The sequence below is a fragment of the Plasmodium gonderi genome (genome assembly GCF_002157705.1).
Source record: "Plasmodium gonderi DNA, contig: Chr11, whole genome shotgun sequence".
Taxonomy (NCBI): domain Eukaryota; phylum Apicomplexa; class Aconoidasida; order Haemosporida; family Plasmodiidae; genus Plasmodium; species Plasmodium gonderi.
The window spans coordinates 1,311,661-1,330,050 of NW_021628936.1; the positions used below are offsets into that span (position 1 = coordinate 1,311,661).

General features: G+C 32.2%; 4 protein-coding genes across 4 annotated transcripts; 3 read left to right on the top strand and 1 right to left on the bottom strand.

Moving 5' to 3' along the window:
• Positions 1 to 982: 982 nt before the first annotated feature.
• On the top strand, positions 983 to 3,637 carry PGO_112840 (hypothetical protein, conserved; the record flags this gene model as incomplete). Its single annotated transcript, XM_028688618.1, has 3 exons — positions 983 to 2,380; positions 2,752 to 3,241; positions 3,450 to 3,637. 3 exons carry the CDS (start codon positions 983 to 985, stop codon positions 3,635 to 3,637), a joined length of 2,076 nt encoding a protein of 691 aa, XP_028544419.1.
• Positions 3,638 to 4,005: 368 nt separating this feature from the next.
• Positions 4,006 to 6,372, bottom strand: PGO_112850 (hypothetical protein, conserved; the record flags this gene model as incomplete). Its single annotated transcript, XM_028688619.1, has 1 exon — positions 4,006 to 6,372. One exon carries the CDS (start codon positions 6,370 to 6,372, stop codon positions 4,006 to 4,008), a length of 2,367 nt encoding a protein of 788 aa, XP_028544420.1.
• A 1,371-nt stretch (positions 6,373 to 7,743) lies between these two features.
• Positions 7,744 to 11,898, top strand: PGO_112860 (acyl-CoA synthetase; the record flags this gene model as incomplete). Its single annotated transcript, XM_028688620.1, has 1 exon — positions 7,744 to 11,898. One exon carries the CDS (start codon positions 7,744 to 7,746, stop codon positions 11,896 to 11,898), a length of 4,155 nt encoding a protein of 1,384 aa, XP_028544421.1.
• A 2,829-nt stretch (positions 11,899 to 14,727) lies between these two features.
• Positions 14,728 to 17,568, top strand: PGO_112870 (cell division cycle protein 48 homologue; the record flags this gene model as incomplete). Its single annotated transcript, XM_028688621.1, has 2 exons — positions 14,728 to 15,028; positions 15,365 to 17,568. 2 exons carry the CDS (start codon positions 14,728 to 14,730, stop codon positions 17,566 to 17,568), a joined length of 2,505 nt encoding a protein of 834 aa, XP_028544422.1.
• Positions 17,569 to 18,390: the final 822 nt, after the last annotated feature.

Here is an 18,390-nt window from a genome sequence, read left to right on the forward strand (position 1 = left end):
TAAATACATGCACGTTCAGGCGTTTTTTTTTTTTTTTTTTTTTTTTTTTATGTACGCATAAAAAAACATCAAAATGTAAAAAGAGTACACATTAATTTGCAAATGAGTACACATTAATTTGCAAATGAGTACACATCAATATGCAATTGTGTAAACATTAATTTGCAATTGTGTAAACATTAATTTGCAATTGTGTAAACATTAATTTGCAATTGTGTAAACATTAATTTGCAATTGAGTACACATTAAGAATTAAAAAATGGCATAAGCATAAGTTGAACAAAGGGAAATAATAAAAAAAAAATAAAATAATAAAAATAAATAAATGAAATGAAAAACTACCATAGCAGTTAACCCTTCACTTAGCACTCACACAAGAAAAAAAAAAAAAAAAAAAAGGAGATTACGTGCTTGAGAGTAGCAAGTTTTATGGATGTAAACTCCCCACTCATTACCACCTCTCCAAGCAATTGCTCCATCATTAATTCCAGACCTTCTGCTACCTTACTACTCAAGGGAACTCCTCGGGTGGATTGCATGACAAAGGGGCAAAATTGTGTAGTATTGTTCACCTCTTCCTCTGTTCATAAAATATTGCATTCTCATTCCTTCTCCCTACATGAATCATACCCTGTGTTGTGTATAACACAAGGTCTTAAAAGAAATAAAATAATAAAAATAAACAAAGAGATAGAGAGGCGAAAAAAGAAAGAGATAAAAAAGCGAAAAACGAAAGAGATAAAAAAGCGAAAAACGAAAGAGATAGAGAAGTGAAAAACGAAAGAGATAGAGAAGCGAAAAAAAGAAAGAGATAGAGAAGTGAAAAACGAAAGAGATAGAGAAGTGAAAAACGAAAGAGATAGAGAAGCGAAAAAAAGAAAGAGATAGAAAATCGAAAAACGGAAGAGTCAAAATATTCGCACTGTACAAAGTGCAGCATATTAAGATAACCATGCACATGTAGCACATATAACTATGCATAATGGGGAATAAAATTTCGGAAAACAAGCAAAGACAATTTATTATGTACAAAAAGATAAAAAATAAAATTAAGAAAAAACATAATCTTGATATTAGGAATAACATATATATTTGTCACTTAAATGAAAAGGAGCTAAACAACTTCAATAAGGAAATATTTGAAGCCTACGATACATGTGAAGAAAATGATGAGACGCGTAAAAATAAGGTTATGCCAGATCAGAACAGACATAGAGATAAAGGCGTAACCGATGCAGACAAGACGTTTGTTAAAATAAATTTCAGAAATGGCAAAACACACACACATAGCAAGTGCGCACGTGTGCGTATAAAAAGGATAGGGGAAAAAGGAACTGAGAAAAGTAAACAGAGAGAAAAAAAAACAGAGTCATGTAGGTATGATGACCACATTGATAATGATGGGTCTAGTTACAGTAACAATCTGGGTGAAAATCGGGGTGAAAGTTGGAATGAAAGTTGGAATGAAAGCTGGAATGAAAGTTGGAATGAAAGTCAGAGTGAAAGTCGAAGTGAAAGTCGAAGTGAAAGTCGAAGTGACGACGAAAACGAGAAAAGGCATTTTGAACTAGAATATGGCTGTTTCTACAACGCAGAGGAAAGATTCCATGCGTATAACCAAAGGAGAAGGGACCCAAATTTGAAAAAGAAGAAGAAAAATAAAAAAAAAAAGGAACCAGGCGACATTTCTAGAGTTCATAATAGTGAGGAAAAATATTCAAAATTGAAAAATATAGACCAGATGAAAGGTACCATGTTACGAAGAAAAGAAAATAGTTTAGAAAAAAGGAAAAAAATATTTCCATGGGAAAATGAAAATACACGCATTGTCAACGGTGCAGAGAGAACCATAGTAGAGGAAGACAAATCGGAATTACAGAGTGAATCTAAAAGTGAAGGAAAAAATATGATACATGACAGACTGATAGATCATAGTGAGCAAACAACAGTATCTTCGTTCAACTCTATGAAGTTGAAATTACCACCAGATATTACTTTTCTTCAAAAGAAAAAGAAGAAAGAAAGAAACTCTCTTCAATTGAATATAAGCAATTTGCAAAAATTAAAAAAAGAAGAAGATAAAACTTGTGAAAAATACCAAAATGGTGCTATATATTTTTCAAAATTAATTAAACAAAAAAAAATTTTACAAAATATTTTATCATTTATGAATTGTACCGATTTATTAGAATTTCAAAAGACATGTTCCATTGTCTACATTTTCGTTAGTGATTTTTTGGACTATATATGCTTAAAAATATTTTCAAAATTTAAACGTGCGTACATGGGTTACTTCACGCCTTTTAATTTTTTCTACAAATACGAATACTTGTATACAGATAATCCCTCTTTCCGACTTGATTGTATTCTCCTTGCGAAGGTGAAAAAAGTGTTTTTACATTCTGTCAATCGAGAGAGTAAATTTGTGTTATGGGATATACTGTTTGCATATGAACATTTGAAAATATATTCCAACTATGTTTTCATGTGTAGATCCTTCATTGGAGGGATATCCCTAGTTAATATGCTATGCACGTTTGTTTTCTTTTACGTGCATGAAAAGGCACGTCAAATCACAGGCATGCGTATATGTGTGTGTAATTTAGCGTGCCTAATTTAGCGTGCCTAACTTAGCGTGCCTAATTTAGCGTGCCTAATTTAGCGTGCCTAATTTAGAGTGCCAAATTTAGCGTGCCTAATTTAGAGTGCCAAATTTAGAGTACATAATTTATGACACTCCATTTTTTGCAGATGGAAAAGAGCTGCATAGGTTACAACAACCGATTTGGGTACAAGTACAAGTATATGCATGACCAGAAGAAGAGCTACTATTATGTATATTACAACTTCAATGTACTTAGAAATAATGTGTCGAGAAGGATAGAAATACATAAAGATATTTCATATAATAATGGAGATGACATTAATGTTTCCCATATTTTATGTAATGACGTGTGTGCAAATGATTACATATGCATACCGATAAATATATATAATTTTATTGGCAATGTTGATTTCACTTCAATCAGTTTTATGGAAAATAAAATGAGCAAATATATCACCTACAGTAACAGCTTCGATGATCAGTTGTGGTACAACAAGGAAGAATACAAAATGTTAATTAAAGAAAATAATTTGGTTTCTTCAGAGTGTTTTCTCCCATATTTAAAGCATGTGAAAACCATTTATTCTGGAATTGATGTTACCGTTATGAAATCCACCTATAAGGCTATTCGCCCAGGTAAATCTTTATCTTCCAAGTGCAGACAATGGAACAGCGGGATGAAAAAATATCATGCTGCCCCGAGGTGCCTTAACAGGTTCACTCCTTCCACGACCACAGTTATTTCCACTTCGATTTCTATAGTTCTGCTTCCGCTTCGATATCTATAGTTCCGCTTCCACATCACTGATTACATCTCCCCATCTCGACCCTGCTGTCTCACCAGGAAAACTAGGCCGACGAAGTTATATCCTATGGGGAAATTATTTCATAATTGAAAATAAATTGGATCCAGTATTTACCTTTTTAAAAAGAGAAGGGTTACAACATGACTATATTTATCACGATTTTTATTTAAGGGTTGGAGATTCCATCGTTTTTTACCTCATTCAGGGAGGAAATAATGACATTTGAAAAAGTTGGCATATGGATATAGATGCAGATATTGATATGTTTTGTTTGTTTTGTTTTGTTCTGTTTTGTTCTGTTTTGTTCTGTTTTGTTCTGTTTTTTTTTTTTTTTTTAATATCCTCCTTTTTTCACCAATTTTTTATATCACACTTGTCACCCGTTTACGCCCTATTGTTGTACCCTTTTTTTTTTGTTTAATTTTTTTTTCTTTTTTTTTTTGTTTCTTTATGCACATTATTTTTAATGATATATCTTTCTCTAGTCACATGTTTTTATTTTGTGCATCCAATTAATCAGACATCTTACATTTAGTACTTCTTCATTGATCACTTCACTTGTGCATTAAGCTTCTCTTAACAAAGTTTAGCCCCCTAATTAATTAACAACAAACCTAAGGAATCCTTTTGAATATTTTTATTACGAGCCAAAAAAAAATCTAAATTTTTTTCATACATGAAATAATTCAATATGGGTTTGTAGAAACTACTGGGTGTCCTTTTTTTTATCCCTTCAATGCAGTTAAAGAGTATTAATTTTTGTGTATCGTTTAAATATATCAAATTTCCCAGACATATTGTGAACAGTTGTGTGTGCAACTTCTCAAGATTCAAGTTGAAAAAATGAAGAAAGTGAAGTATTGTGAGAATATCATTAAGGAAAAGAATGTAAGAATATTCGGAGATTAAATTTTCTGTGCTACTTTGGCTTTCTGAAATATGTGCATTTTTCTCTCCTCGCTTATTAACGCACTGATACTCGTGAGTGTTCATTTTTCCATCTTGAAAATAATTTAAAAAATTCTGGACTTCATGATGGACTATATGCATCAATTTCTTCGTTATATTTAAATCAATAATTTTTTGTTGGACAAAACTTTCGCAAATAAAAGAAATGTGTGCAATGTGGAAAAAAGAAGAAATGTTTTCATTCTTTATAAATATGGCAAAAAAAAAATCAAAAGAGTTTAAATAAGACTTCAAAATGGGTAACTTTAAAAATGACAATCTTAACATGTAGCTGACAAGAAAAAAAAAATTTTTTAATAACCTCTTTGTTACGTTATTAAATTTATTTTCATAAAAAATATTTTCATCATACAAGTTAAAGTTATATGTATAATCTTGATTATACAAGAAATGTAGCACATCATATGTGTGAGAAACGCTTCCATTATGTTCTTCCATGTTGGTCTTTTCATTTATAAAATCATATATTGTTTGTTCAGACAAACCATCCATGCTTCCGATATGGGCAGCTAGTGTGAATTCGATTGCCTTATTTAATTTCTTATTCGCGTGATACTTTTGTGTATCCATGAATACTAAAAAGGTTAGCATATTCTTACACAATATTGGAGTGTTCCCATAGTTCGTTATGCATTTTATAACATCTTCAATCATGTCTTTTATGTACATATTTTTATGTGCCAATTCCTTATCATGAATAAAAATGGTGAGTATTTCTTTTATTTCGAACATTTTTTTTTCCTCTGTTAATTCACCCCCTTTGGTTTTTATATCTTTCATTTTTTCCACATGTTTTTTTATCTGAGTTAGTAGAGTAGACTTTAATTTGAGTCCTTTAAACTTCATTTCCCTCATTTTCATTTTCTGCTTCTCACGTTTTACATTTAAATTAATAAACTTTACGCTTTCTTTTGAAACATCCTTTTCGTAATTTTCCATATCAACATCTTGCAAATTTTCAAGAATATTTGCCACCTCACTATCGTCTACCCCTACTGCATGCTCCTTTCTCCTCCTCCCTTGCTGGGGTTCCGCCCTGTCAGTTTGTGTGTCCCCTTCCGCGAAATTTTCGATTTTTCCAATCTTTCCAATTTTTTCGCTTTTTCCATTTCCTGCATTTTCTGCATTTTCTGCAGTTTTTTCGCTTTTTCCATTTCCTGCAGTTTCTCCACTTTTTTGCATCCCCTTGCCCTTGTACACTGCTGCCGGTTCTCCCCCTCCTTGGCCAATCTTGTACGTGCACCAAAAATTTTTACCCCATTCGTTGAAACACCTGTCTGCATTAAGCAGTTTGATTTTGTAGATGAGCGGCAAGGAATTTAAGGCTGTGTTTAAATTGGTGTGAGGAGCAAAAAATAATTCTGATATAGGATAAGAAAAAGTGCTGTCAATTTTGTAGTAGTAAATCTCAAAAACGTTTAAAATATTCTGAAGAATATCCTCATTTTTGTAGTTTATTTTACATATTAAATAAAAAAGTATAAACAGATCTTCGTACCCAAAACAGTACTTTGAGAAATTTTTCATTAAGTCCAAAAATTTCTTTTTCTCATTGTTATATATATAAAATACGCATAAGTGTGTAAAGCATTTACTGCTATGTACATAATTGCCTATGTAATTATTAACTGCATCTTTTAGCTTTTCACTTAGAAATATTTCTTCCTCACTTGGTGAAATTTCCTCCTTCACTCTGTGATCTACATTTTTGTCGTTCATGTGTTTGTTTTCTTCTCCCCATTTCTTCCCTTTATTGTGATTATCCTCCAAATTAGAGCACTGCCCTTTTGTTTCTTGCGAAATTTGCTGCTCTCCTTGCTGCTCAACCTGTAGCAGCTTATCTAACTCGCTATGACAAACCACTTTGTCCATTTTTTGGTCTAAATAAAAATACTCGTGTACAATCTTATTCACTTGTCCCTTCGTGGGTCTGTTGAAAAAGAATCGCCTCTCCATGTTAAGCAAAGTCTTCAAGAAAATACGTTTTTTCATTTTAGAAGGAACATCTGACGTGGTATGAAGCATATTTTTACTCCTTCGTAAGAGACGTATTTCTCCTGGTTGTTGGTATAGGGTAGCCAAAATTTAATTCAAAAAAAAAAAAAAAAAAAAAAAAAAAAAAAACTACCAGGAGGAGGAGAAAAATTCAAGCAACAATTTTTCCATTTTTCTCATTTCCAACTTTCTAAAAAATGTAGACGAGGAGAGGAGGATATCTCACAATAATAATCATTGCAGGTTTGGGTGGGATGCCAATTTTTTTTTTCACACCATTGTAAAAGTTTACTATGGAGAAAAAAATATATTCCACTATATATCTGCAGATGATATGCACTTTGCCCCCATCCCAAAAGAAAAAGAAAAAAAAAAAAAGAGATATAAATAAAACTGATGAAAATAAATGTATATACAAAAAAATATTTAGAGAGTAGAAACGGATACGAACGAGAGTAATATGAATATGGCGAAAGGGAGGGGGGCTGAATAAAAGCAAATTTTTCGTTCATTGAAGAATTATCAAATGGGTTGAGATGTGATATTATCACAAGGGTTTTGTTGGGAGGTGGCAAAGCGAGAAGATTTTGAAAACGACACATTGTACAAGTGTATTCAGCGAAATATATTTTACACATGTGACTAATGTATCATTTGGATTGCCAATGTGCAATTGATTATGAGGTACATCAAATATATATGTTTTTCAAAAATTTTTTGCTCACCCGTAACTGCAACTGTCACTGTAATTGTAACCCTTCTCACACCATAAATGAAAATATGAAAAAAATTCCCCACGCAGGGAAAATCTCCAAATCTTCAGTATCCACTTGGGACAAAAGCTCAAAGCTGCCTTTTAACCCACACAGCAAACTGGGAACAAACTATTAGATAAAGTAGAGAGGTAACATGAGTGGATGGATGCACGTGCGAATGGGTGAATAAATAAGGTAAAGAAGTGATAAATTAGGTAAAGAAGTGATAAATTAGGTAAAGAAGTGATAAATTAGGAAAAGAAGTGATAAATTAGGTAAAGAAGTGATAAATTAGGTAAAGAAGTGATAAATTAGGTAAAGAAGTGATAAATTAGGTAAAGAAGCGACAAATAAGGTAAAGAAGTGATAAATTGGGTAAAGAAGCGACAAATAAGGTAAAGAAGTGATAAATTGGGTAAAGAAGCGACAAATAAGGTAAAGAAGTGATAAATTGGGTAAAGAAGCGACAAATAAGGTAAAAAAGCAGAAACTAGTGTCCCAGTTAGAGACACTGAGAAGTGTAGAAGGACTAGCTGCATACCGAAGCACAGGAAAGAAAATTTTGTTGTGCGTCCCTTTGCCACTGAATCCATAGAGAACACAAAAAACGAACATGAACGAAGATAACAGCCTTAGGACCTTCTTACATCTAGAAAATGTGAAGGAAAGGTACATTGTCGACTTGAATACAGAGAAGCAGAAGTTTTCATATGAAGAAGTAAATGAAGAAATAGAAAGATTGATAAGTTTCTTTAAAAGTATAAATGTACAACCTGGAGAAGAAATATCTATACTCCTTTTTAACAGCATTGAATATGTAGTCTGCTTTTTGGGAGTAAATTATAATAAAAATATATGCCTCCCTTTGAACACCAATTTAAAGAAGGAAGAGTATGTGAGTTACTTAGTAAACAATTGCAAATATATAATTATACATGACTATGATGAAAATAACTTAAACTATTCTTCGATTAAAAAGAAACATAGCTATTACAAATGTGTGTGTAAATCAATTGAAGAGCTAGGTGAGGAGTACAACATTGGAGTAATTAAAATTAAAAAAAATAGAGAAAAGCCACATTTTACCTATACTTTGTATAACCCTACTGTAGTTAACCAAACTCATGATAAAAAAATAGCAGAAAAGAATGCCCAAAATGGTGAAAACAAACTAGCGAAAAAAGAAAAGGATGATTTCTGTCTTCATTTACACACCTCGGGCACGACTAGCAAAGTAAAAATAGTTCAGCTGACAAATAGAAATATTAAAACAAGCATTGTAAATATTACAAGCTCATATGGAATCAACAAAGAAGACAACACAGTTGTAGTAATGCCATTGTATCATGTACATGGACTTATAGGAGTATTAATGCCAATCTTATATTCCAAAGGAAATGTGCTTTTTCAAGTAGGCCACTCTTTCAGTGCATCGGAGTTCTGGTCTAATGTAGTGCATTATAACATAACATATTTTTCAGCTGTTCCTACCATTTTGAAAATATTGCTTATACGATATGAGAGCGATTATTTTGTAAACGGAGTTAAGGTAAAGCACAAGTTACGATTCATCAGAACTTCAAGTTCACAGTTGGATGAACAACTAGAAAAAGAAATTGAAAAAAAATTTGAGACAAATGTGTTACAAGCATATGGAATGACAGAAGCATGTCATCAAGTAAGTGCAAATAAATTTATTTTTATTGATGAAAATAATGTACAAATTTGTAAAAAGTATAAAAGTGTTGGAATTCCAAATGTAGGAGTTGTAATATACAATCATGAGAAAAAAAAAATTTGTGATGAAAACGAGTTAGGAGAAATTTGTATAAATGGAAAAAATATTATGTATGGATATAAAGAAATGAAGGATAATGATAATATATGTGTGTATATAAATACTGTAGAAGAAAAAACTCATTACATGGGGAGGAATAAATTTTTGGTAATAGGAGAATCTGTTCCCTTTTTTAAGACTGGAGATGTAGGTTACGTAGATGCAGAAAATTTTCTATTCATTTCGGGACGAATTAAGGAAATAATAAATAGAGGAGGAGAAAAAATTATACCAAATGAAATAGATAATGTGTTGAGGGATCATCCTCTTGTAGCAGATTGTTTAACCTTTTCATTACCTGATGAAGTATATGGTGAAATCATCAGTACTGCTGTCATTTTGGATCACAAAGGGATATTATCTGATGCTTCTCCAAGAGGAGATACAACCGAATGTGCAAAAACGATTGAGACGAAGGTTTCTAACTCGTTAGTAATCACTACTCATGGTTCTACCTGCATTGGTGACTCTTTCAATCTGAGTGAAAGAAAGCCTATAGTTGATCACGAATTCAATGTTGAAATGTCAAGAAATTTAAATTTGATGCACTTCCAACTGAGAGAGGAATTAATCCATTACATGAAAAAGAATTTAGCAGATTTTAAAATTCCAAAGAATATTTACTTTGTTAACAATTTTCTAAAAACTGACACAGGGAAATTATCTCGAAGAAAAGTAACAGAAGGGGTTGAAAATATGAGAAAAGATGAATTCAGCATATTCGATGTGATGGCATTAGCTTTAAAAAAATTTCATTTGGATGATTACATATACGGGTTGTATGGAATACCAGTTAATAAAATGATTTACAGTTTTATCAAAAACGGCATTTACTACATAAGTTTTCGAAATGAAATCAATGCATCCTTGAGTTGTAATTATGTGAATTATTTTGATCTGAACAAGGACAAAAAAAAAATAGGAATTATATTAACATGTTCAGGTCCAGCATTTGTAAATACATTACCAGGATTGTACAATGCTATGATAAACCGCTTCCCAATTATCTACATATGTTTTGAAAATTTTATAGACACCAATCTGACAGAATTTGAAAAATATCACAATTTTCAATATTTTCCACAATTTAATTTTCTAAAAAAATGCAAGGAAATATGTGCAAAGGTATATCAGGTAGATTCATTAGATTCATTCATCCAGCATCTTTACGATTCTGTTCGAATCTGTATGAGAACAAAATCTCCAGTTTATATAAATCTGAATTATAAGTTAATTGAGAAAAAAGTAACCATAGATAAAGCAATTGAGTTGCTAAAATTGGCTAATAAATACGCACAGATGTATCACCTTTCGCTAAATGTAGAACCCAGTTGTATGACAGAATCGTCTGCACAGGAAGAAAAGTCATTCAAGGAGTTACTAGAATCTGTACTCAGAATTTATGAGTGTAACAAAAAAGGAGTTATATTTTTAGGAACTAATTGTAATTATGGTGTTAAGTATGTGTTAAAATTATCTCTCCTTTTGAAAATACCTATATATACAAGTACAATGGCCAAATGTTTCATTAAAGAAAATTATATGTATAATGCAAATCAGTGTAAATCATACCTCTTTGAAAATATTGATTTCTGTTTTTCCTTCGGGACTGTATATAATTTTTATTTTAATTTTGGAAAATTTCCAAATTGCAAAAAGGAAAATATGTTATGTGTTGATTTAAAACATGACACACATGAACGTGACATACGTGAACACGGTACGTATGAACACGATATGGGCTCCACGTGCAACCACTTTTTCTTTACTGATTTGAACAAAATTATGAAAAGAATTTATTTTTCACTTAAAAAAGAAAACATTACTGTGAATGTGGAAGATAGGATGATGTGGTTGACAGCCATTGGAGAAGCTAAACAAAAGAATATACATAAAATTTGCACCCAAGTGGCAACTAAACATTTTTCCGCTGAAAATTTTACTATGGAAGAGGCCATACTTATAATTAGACATTTTCTGATAGAATACTTATTTGCACGGAATGATATTCCATCTGAGTACAAAAAGTATTTCATTAATTATTTGAAATATGTCGATCGAAATTGGGTATTTAACATGTGCATATCTAATCACGATGATATGTTAAGATGTGATACACAAGATGTCGTGAGCAAGGGGACTAATCGCCTTGCTTGTGATGTACCAACATGTAGGAATTTCTTCTTCGATTCAGACCAAGATGTGCCACAAAATGATTGCGACCTTAGTGACAGCAGTTCAGAGGATGAAGAAAAAGGAAGTTCAAAAGATGTGCATGTGAAGCAGATAAAACAGGATAAGACAAACTACGTTATGGGAAAAGTAGGAGAAAAAAAGAAAAATAAGTTTCTCACGAAAGAAATAAAAAAAAGAGTTATAATCACAAATGAGGGGTCGATAACCCTACACTTAGGAATATTATATTTACCAAAATTGGGGCCATATAATTTTGTAATACCTCAAATAAATGGAATGATGGGTGTATCAATGAATGCAGCTATATGTGCAGCTTTAAATAATCCAAAAAATGTCGTTTTCTCAATTTTAGGAGATTCTTCCTTTGGTTTTACGTCAAACGAAGTTGAAACAATATGTCGCTTAAAGCTAAAAGTTGTACTCATTATTTTTAATAATAATGGTATATATGGGGATAGAGATTTCCAAACAAAAAAAATGAATTTCACTCAGATGGAGAATCATGATATCTATTTCTATCTACAAAATCCTTCCGCTCTTTATCATTTTAGCAAGTATGAAAATTATGTAACATCACATGGTGGTTATGGTCGATATGTTGATAACAGGGAGGAGTTTATCAGACAGATGAAAATCGTGACAGATGAAAAATTTAACAATTTTCCTGTATTACTAAATGTAATTGTGCATGATTCGGGTTCAGTTAAATTTGACGTGCACAAATATATACAGTGAGGTCTGTGAGCAGGAGGGGGAGATATAAAGAGGCTTGATGAAGCAAAACCATTCCTTTTTCATCTTTTCCCCAAGTTGGTGCTAGAGATGTTACATGTCCTAACCCCTCTCTCTTGCACTGTTTAGGTCTGTTTATGTATACGTATAAATACGTGTACATGTGTATCTATACACACGTATATGCATCTGTACATACCTATATATGTATATTTTTATGTTTTGCTTCTTTTTTTTTTTTTTCCCGCTGATTTGGTAAAGCAAATGTAACCCTCCCACCCAACACACACACACACACACACACACAACCTTTTAAGGAGAGTCCATCAGGTGTCCCTACCACACCTGCTGTTGGGTTTCAAAAATAACTAAGCCATGTTTTATGTGTCCGTTAAAATATGCATGTGCATTTTTACATAAACAGCGCTGCGTGAAATTATGTACATGAGATTGTCTGCTTAAAGTATATCCTCCTACGTTTTTTTTTTTTTTTTTTTTTTTTTTTTTTTTTTTTTTTTTTTTTTTTATTATAAATTTAACGATACAGGGTCGGTTGAGGAAATGAAAATTACACTGGTGTGATGGTAGTCTCTGTACCCTGAACATCAATCTTCCTGTTAGAAATAAAGTTTCGTAGTGTTTTGTACAGCGGGCATGTAGGTAATTAAAAAATATTTAAAAAATGTAATAGGGAAATATATATACATATATATATATATATATATATATATATATATGTATATACCTCCCCCCCCCTCGCCTGTGCATCATATAAAAGTACTGTCAAGCGAAAAATGGGTGTTCATAGTGGAAAATAATTATACACATTGGTTGCACCAAAAATTGTACACTTAAAGTTTTGAACATTTTAACCTTTTGAAATTTGAGAGATAGAGAGAGGGAAAAAAAAAAAAAAAAGAGAGATAATCTTATAGTCCTCTCAATATGTAGATGATACATTGCCTTTTGTTCGACTTGTTAAGAAGGGATATGTAATATGTAAAAGGGGTGGAAAAATGTCTTGTAAAAAAATATAGAAAAAGAATGGATAGTAAAAAAATTGGTCGTAAAAAGAGGGGCCTACGAATGGAGTTATAATTACCCCTATAAATGGACAAGCCCCCATATGTTGGCATGGGAACGGAACTTCATACTCATAGATCCATTGCACCATTAGTGAGAAATAGCAAATTTCCTTATCCACAATGCAATGTGAAGGAAAATAAATGAGTAAAGAAATAATACTTCCCCACATTTTAACTATAATATATAAATGTTCACAATGATTAAACGTAAAATGTGCAAAAAAAAAAAAAAAAATTTGTGAAAACATCGCTTGGGGCTTATATTTGTGAAAACATCACTTGGGGCATATATTTGGGAAAACATCATTTGGGGTATATATTTGGGAAAGACATTTTTATAAGCAATTTTTTTTTTTTTTTATTTTCCTCTTTTCTCATGTTGCATGTAAATTATGTAATGTGGTAAAATTTGCCCCCAAGAGTGACAAAAAAAAAAAAAAAAAAAAAAAAAAAATTACCCCCTCTCCTTACTGCAAAAAGTTAGTAAAACTTGGAAATTTAAAATATAGCGGGGATGTGATTTACAAAAATGTGAAAGTCATTTAAAAGGAGTGTCATGTATAATAATCTTCTTTTTGCATTTCGCAAAAGCGTAACAATCTATACATTATATTATCGAACTTTTTTTCTGAAGAAGAGTCCCAAAATTTTTTACACATGAATTTTCTCATATTTATATAATATTATATAACAAAAGGGAATATTTCATACTTATATGCAAACATATGTTTAATACACATATGGTGGTGTACATATTTACTATAAATTTTTCATTCCCTTTTTTTTTATTTTTTTGTGCATACGTTCCTGCGTGTACACTTTTTGTTTACTGCTTTCTGATTTGCTGCTTTCTGCTTTACTGCTTTCTGCTTTACTGCTTTCTGCTTTACTGCTTTCTGCTTTACTGCTTTCTGCTTTACATTTTTTTTTTTCTTTCTTTTCTTTCTTTAACTGGATGGTAATTTTTTTTTTTTTTTTTTTTTATAAATTCAGTTTCACTTCACTGTGTATTTTTGCTGTTTTTTCTTTCATTTCACTGGTTTTATTGTACTCACGTGAATTTAGTGTAGTTATTTTGTTTCACTGTTTCATTGCATCCGTGTTTTACTTCTTTATTTTTTTTTTTATTTTCATTTTTGTTTACCTATTTATTATTTTTTTCACGCACACCCCTTTTGTTCATTCTTTCATTTTTGTTGAACGATACTCAATTAAACATTTAACAAAACGTCCATCCCGAGTCGAAAGAAAAAAAGAAAAAGAAAAAAAAAAAAAAAAAGAGAAAAAAAAAGGTTCGTTAACGTGAATTTAAAAGTAAAACTAAGTTATCAGAAAGTCAAGCTATTAGATATACATGTGCGCGCAAACACAGTATCGTGTGAGAAAAGAACACATTTTGTATGTGTGTGTTAAAAGGCCATTTCTCCCTCCATTTTGTCACCCATCCAATCCCCTAATCCCCCTAAGCGTATTACAAGCATACAAGTTCACACGTTCATATATACGTATTTTATGCCAATTACGTGTTGTGGATATCTTACCGTTGCAAAGAAAAAAAATTTACAGTCTTGTTTAGAGATCTTAGAAGCGTACATGTGAATGTATGTGTAAAAAAGGTTTTTTTTTTTTTTTTTTTATTTTTTTTTTTGCGTAATCCATTGTGTGTCACCCTGCGGGAGCTTCTATATATATATATATATATAACCATTTGTACATTTTTATATATGCCTCGGGTGCATGCACCATAATGGAAAATAGTGTCGACATAAAAGCGCTACCGGATGAGAGTGCTAAAGATGGAAAGGTAACGAAGAAGAAAAACTTAAGTAGGTTGATAGTGGAAGAAGCAACAAATGATGATAATTCTGTGGTTGCTCTGAATACCAAGAGAATGGAGGAATTGAATTTTTTTAGGGGCGATACAATTTTGATTAAGGGAAAAAAGAGGCACTCTACTATTTGCATTATTTTAAATGACAACGATTTAGATGAAGGAAAAATTCGTATTAACAAAGTTGCTAGGAAAAATCTGAGGGTTTGTTTAGGAGGTAATGTAGAAAGAAGCAAATATTAATGTTCACTTCAGTTGGACCTATAAGTGAATGAAAACTAGAAATGTCTATGATTGGGGGAAATTATATGCACATTGTTTTACATATCTGACTTTTTCATATGCCACATTAGTTCCATTTTTTGTGAAAACTTCAATTATTCTAAATTGTTCTATTTTATTTAAATTATTCAGCACGAATTTTGCCCTCGTGTCAGTACTTTGCCTACGCGTTATGAATGCACACACAAACACACACACACATAATATGTCTTTCTTACTCGGTTTGCACATGATATACATGTTTCTCACATATTTCTTCCCCTCACTGTAGACGTAGTTTATGTGAAGGCTTGCCCCGAAATTCCTTACGGGAAAAAAATTCAAGTATTGCCAATAGATGACACAATCGAAGGATTAGCGAAAGACACGCTTTTCGAAATTTTTCTAAAGCCATATTTCAATGAATCTTACAGACCCGTTAAAAAAGGAGATTTATTTCTTGTGAGAGGAGGATTCATGTCAGTAGAATTTAAAGTTGTTGAGGTGGATCCAGATGATTTTTGCATAGTTTCCCCTGACACAGTCATATACTATGAAGGAGATCCTATCAAAAGAGACGATGAAGAAAAATTAGATGAAATTGGATATGATGATATAGGAGGATGTAAAAAACAGTTAGCCCAAATTAGAGAAATGATTGAATTACCATTGAGACATCCAGGTCTATTCAAAACATTAGGTGTAAAACCACCTAGAGGCGTATTACTATATGGGCCTCCAGGTAGTGGTAAAACCTGTATAGCTAGAGCTGTTGCTAATGAAACAGGAGCATTTTTTTTTTTAATAAATGGACCAGAAGTTATGAGTAAAATGGCTGGAGAAGCAGAAGCAAATTTAAGAAGAGCTTTTGAAGAAGCTGAGAAAAATTCCCCTGCAATTATTTTTATTGACGAAATTGATTCTATAGCACCCAAGAGGGAGAAAACCAATGGCGAAGTTGAAAGGAGAGTTGTTTCTCAATTACTAACCTTAATGGACGGAATTAAAAGTAGAGGTCAGGTAGTAGTTATAGCAGCAACAAATAGACAGAATTCCATAGATCCAGCTTTAAGACGATTTGGTAGATTTGATCGAGAAATTGATATAGGAGTACCAGATGATAATGGAAGATTTGAAATTTTACGGATACATACAAAAAATATGAAATTATCTCCTGATGTGAAATTAGAAGAATTGGCTAGTAGCACTCATGGTTTTGTCGGTGCAGATTTAGCACAATTATGTACAGAGGCCGCATTAACATGTATAAGAGAAAAAATGGATGTAATAGATTTGGAAGACGAAATTATTGACAAGGAAGTTCTGGAAAGTATGTGTGTAACGCAAGATCATTTTAACATGGCCTTAGGTACATGCAACCCATCATCTCTTAGAGAAACTGTTGTGGAAGTTCCGAATGTCAAATGGGATGATATTGGTGGTTTAGATGAAGTGAAAAATACCTTAAGAGAAATGATATTATATCCAATTGATCATCCAGATAAATTTGAAAAATTTGGCATGGCTCCATCTAGAGGTGTTTTATTTTATGGACCTCCAGGATGTGGTAAAACATTATTAGCTAAAGCAGTTGCATCTGAATGTTCAGCCAATTTTGTGTCTATTAAAGGACCAGAATTGTTAACAATGTGGTTTGGTGAATCAGAAGCTAATGTTAGAGAAGTTTTTGACAAAGCAAGGGCAGCTGCACCTTGTGTGTTATTTTTTGATGAGTTAGATTCCATAGGAACCCAAAGAGGATCTTCTCTTGGAGATGGTAGTGGTGCTGGTGATCGTGTAATGAATCAGTTGCTGACAGAAATTGATGGTGTCGGACCAAAGAAAAATCTTTTCTTTATAGGTGCAACAAATAGACCAGAATTGCTAGATGAGGCTTTACTAAGACCGGGAAGATTAGATCAGTTAATTTACATCCCTTTACCTGATTTAGCAGCTAGAATTTCTATCCTAAGTGCTATATTGAGGAAATGTCCTGTAGCTGATAATGTACCCATTGACTTTTTGGCTCAAAAAACCGCTGGATTTAGTGGTGCGGATTTGGCTGAGCTTTGCCAAAGGGCTGCAAGAGCTGCCATTCGAGATGCCATCGATGCAGAGGAAATGAATAAAAAATCGAAGCTGCAAATGTATCCAAATGAAAATGCTGAAAATTCGCAAAGTGCCACCAATACCACTAGTACTACCAATGCTGCCAGTACCACCAATGATGCCAATACCACCGGAGCTCAGAATAACGATGAAAATGCAATCAAGTACGAAATTACAAGACATCATTTCAAGGAGGGATTAGCTGGAGCAAGAAGAAGTGTTTCTCAAGCAGACCTAATTAAGTATGATAACTTCAGAATAAAATTCGATCCTTTATACAAAACAAAAACGGGAGGTGCAAATGAAGATTTTATCATTGACTGGCCCGATGAGGAAAATAACGAAGAGCCCCAAGAATACAATGTAGATGATGACTTGTACTCATAATTCTTGGTTTATTATAGTCCTAACTATCTCCACTTCTCTTATTTTGTAGCCTTACTTCAATTATGCGTTGTACACGTGTGTCCCTACACAGTTATACATTTACGTAGTTTTCCACACCGGCTGTTATCTAATATATTCATCCATCTAGCCATTACATTGTTACGCTCATGCCTGCGAACATGCAAACTTTGTACATGCAAACTTTGTACATGTAAACTTTGTACATGCAAACTTTATACATCTAAACTTTTTTTAATTTTATTTTTCACCATTATAACAAAATTGTATATTTTTTAAGTAAGGAAGGGGGGGGCCGAAAATTACAATGCCCCATCTTCTTTTAAAAGATAATTATATGTGTGTGTATGTTACCATGTGGGCCTGCCTGTACGTGTCTATAAATGTATATATGTGTGTATGTATAAAATTAAATAAAAGTAATAAAAATTTAGCAAATTTAAATTGATAGTGTATTTTTTTTTTTTTTTTTTGTTGTGATCGTTTTAAGGGGGATTATAAGGTGCAGTTATATGAACGGTGGTATATCTCAGAATATATATAATACACATTTTTGCTGCTACTAATATGGTAGATATGGACATTTTTCCCCTTTAAAGCAGAGAAATATTTACTGTGGTGAGACTGCTGGCAGTTAAAGACGCAACAGTTGGGTTGATAAATGAAGATGATAGCCAGCCAAGTGGCTACTTATAATGGAGAGTAGGTTTTTAAAAGTAAAATAAAAATAAATAAAATAAAATTAAAATGAAAGAAATAAGATAGAATAAAATAAAAATGAATGAAATAAAATAGAATAAAATA